This window comes from Emiliania huxleyi (assembly GCF_000372725.1).
Source record: "Emiliania huxleyi CCMP1516 unplaced genomic scaffold EMIHUscaffold_6504, whole genome shotgun sequence".
Taxonomy (NCBI): domain Eukaryota; phylum Haptophyta; order Isochrysidales; family Noelaerhabdaceae; genus Emiliania; species Emiliania huxleyi.
In genome coordinates, this window is record NW_005197123.1 from 1 (window position 1) to 1,444 (window position 1,444).

Genomic DNA, 1,444 nt, shown 5'->3' on the forward strand with positions numbered 1-1,444 from the left:
GAGGCTCTCCATGAGGATGTGCACATTCACACCTTCAGTCGGGCCTGTCGGCTTGGCGTAGAAGGTCTCGACGATCCGCGCGATGTGGGGATGGTCAAAAGCGCGCTGGATGTCGATCTCATTCTTTAGCTCCTTCAGAGCGGACGCCGACGCGAAGTCGAGCGAAATGGTCTTGAGCGCGTACTCGCCGCCTCCGCCTCCGAGGCGCTTGCAGGTGCGGACCACGCCAAACGCACCCTTGCCGAGCTGCCTGCTCCCACTCAGGTCGTACTTGGCCTCCAGGTCCGATGCGTCCCAGTGCTGCTTCACGAACGCAGACGTGAGAGCGTCGGCTGCGTCGCCAAGGCTGGCGTTGCCGAGCGTCTGACGTGAGAGCGCCGGCTTCGAGAGGTCCGTGGCGCCGTCGGCGTCGCTGCTGGTGCTGGAAGTGCAGCCCATGGGGGGCTTTTGCACACGTCACCGAGCTGCAGCCAGAGAGCAGAGCCGAGGCAGAGCACACGTCAACGAGCTGCAGGCCACGTCACGAGCTGATCTCGAGTGCCCGTTCCATGAAGAGACGCCGTGCAGCCAAAGACGCCTGTCGTTCCCTACCTGCCTCAGGCGTTATCGCGTTCGCTTACACAAAATGCACTTGGGGGCACGCGTTCGCTTTTGACCGAAGCTGTCGTCGCTGTCTGTCTGTCCGTTCTCGATCGACTTCCCCCTTCTGTTGCCTTGTGCGGCGTGTCTCTCCTCAGTTTGCCGCCGCCCCTCTGGGACCGAGTGTGCCTTCCGACTATCCTCGCTGTCTGTCTGTTCTCGACTGTCGTGTGCGTAATCTTGGGTCCAGGGTTGTGCATTGGAGAGAGAGATTTTTAGCAATACCAAACAACTCTAACACTCACACATCATTTGGGGCCTGCCCTGTTCACGCGCGCGCGAGACGTGCAGACAGGGTTGCCAGGTGAGAGCGAATGGCGCGGTTCAGAGCGAATGGCGCACAACAGAGAGAGAGAGATGCGCTCTGCATGGTGGGACATAAAAGAGAGCGAGTACTTGGGCGAGTAGGCCGTGCGGTCGACGCTGCCGCGCGCGACCTTACGCGCGAGGCGGCGCAGCTTGAGAACAGCGGTGGGCGAGAAGCCGCCGCCGAACGTCTCGTGGAGCAGCAGGTTGAAGTTGAGAGAGTAAGTTCCTTACCGGGTATCAGCTGGTCGGCCGCCATGTGGGCCTCCGGGCCTGCTGCGGCGGCGCGGCCGGTTGAGGCCGGGCTCGGCCCGGCCCGCGACGGCTGGCCGCCGACGAGCGCGCTCGCGCTGCTCGTCAAGATGGCGGCGGTGGCGATTGCGGCGACAAAAGTTCAGTCGTACAGCGCTCAGGCGTCTGTCTTCTGTCGTCTGTTGTCGCATTTCGCACACGCGCGCGCCGCGCGACCCGCGTCGCTCCGCGAGGGCTTGAGCCTTCC

The 1,444-nt window shown here is 63.2% G+C and overlaps 1 protein-coding gene across 1 annotated transcript; it reads right to left on the reverse strand.

The window, feature by feature from the left end:
- Nucleotides 1-32: 32 nt before the first annotated feature.
- Nucleotides 33-438, reverse strand: EMIHUDRAFT_257655 (hypothetical protein; the record flags this gene model as incomplete). The annotated part of the gene is made up of 1 exon (XM_005762967.1): nucleotides 33-438. A coding segment is annotated over one exon (406 nt), but the record flags the coding sequence as incomplete, so codon positions are not given.
- Nucleotides 439-1,444: the final 1,006 nt, after the last annotated feature.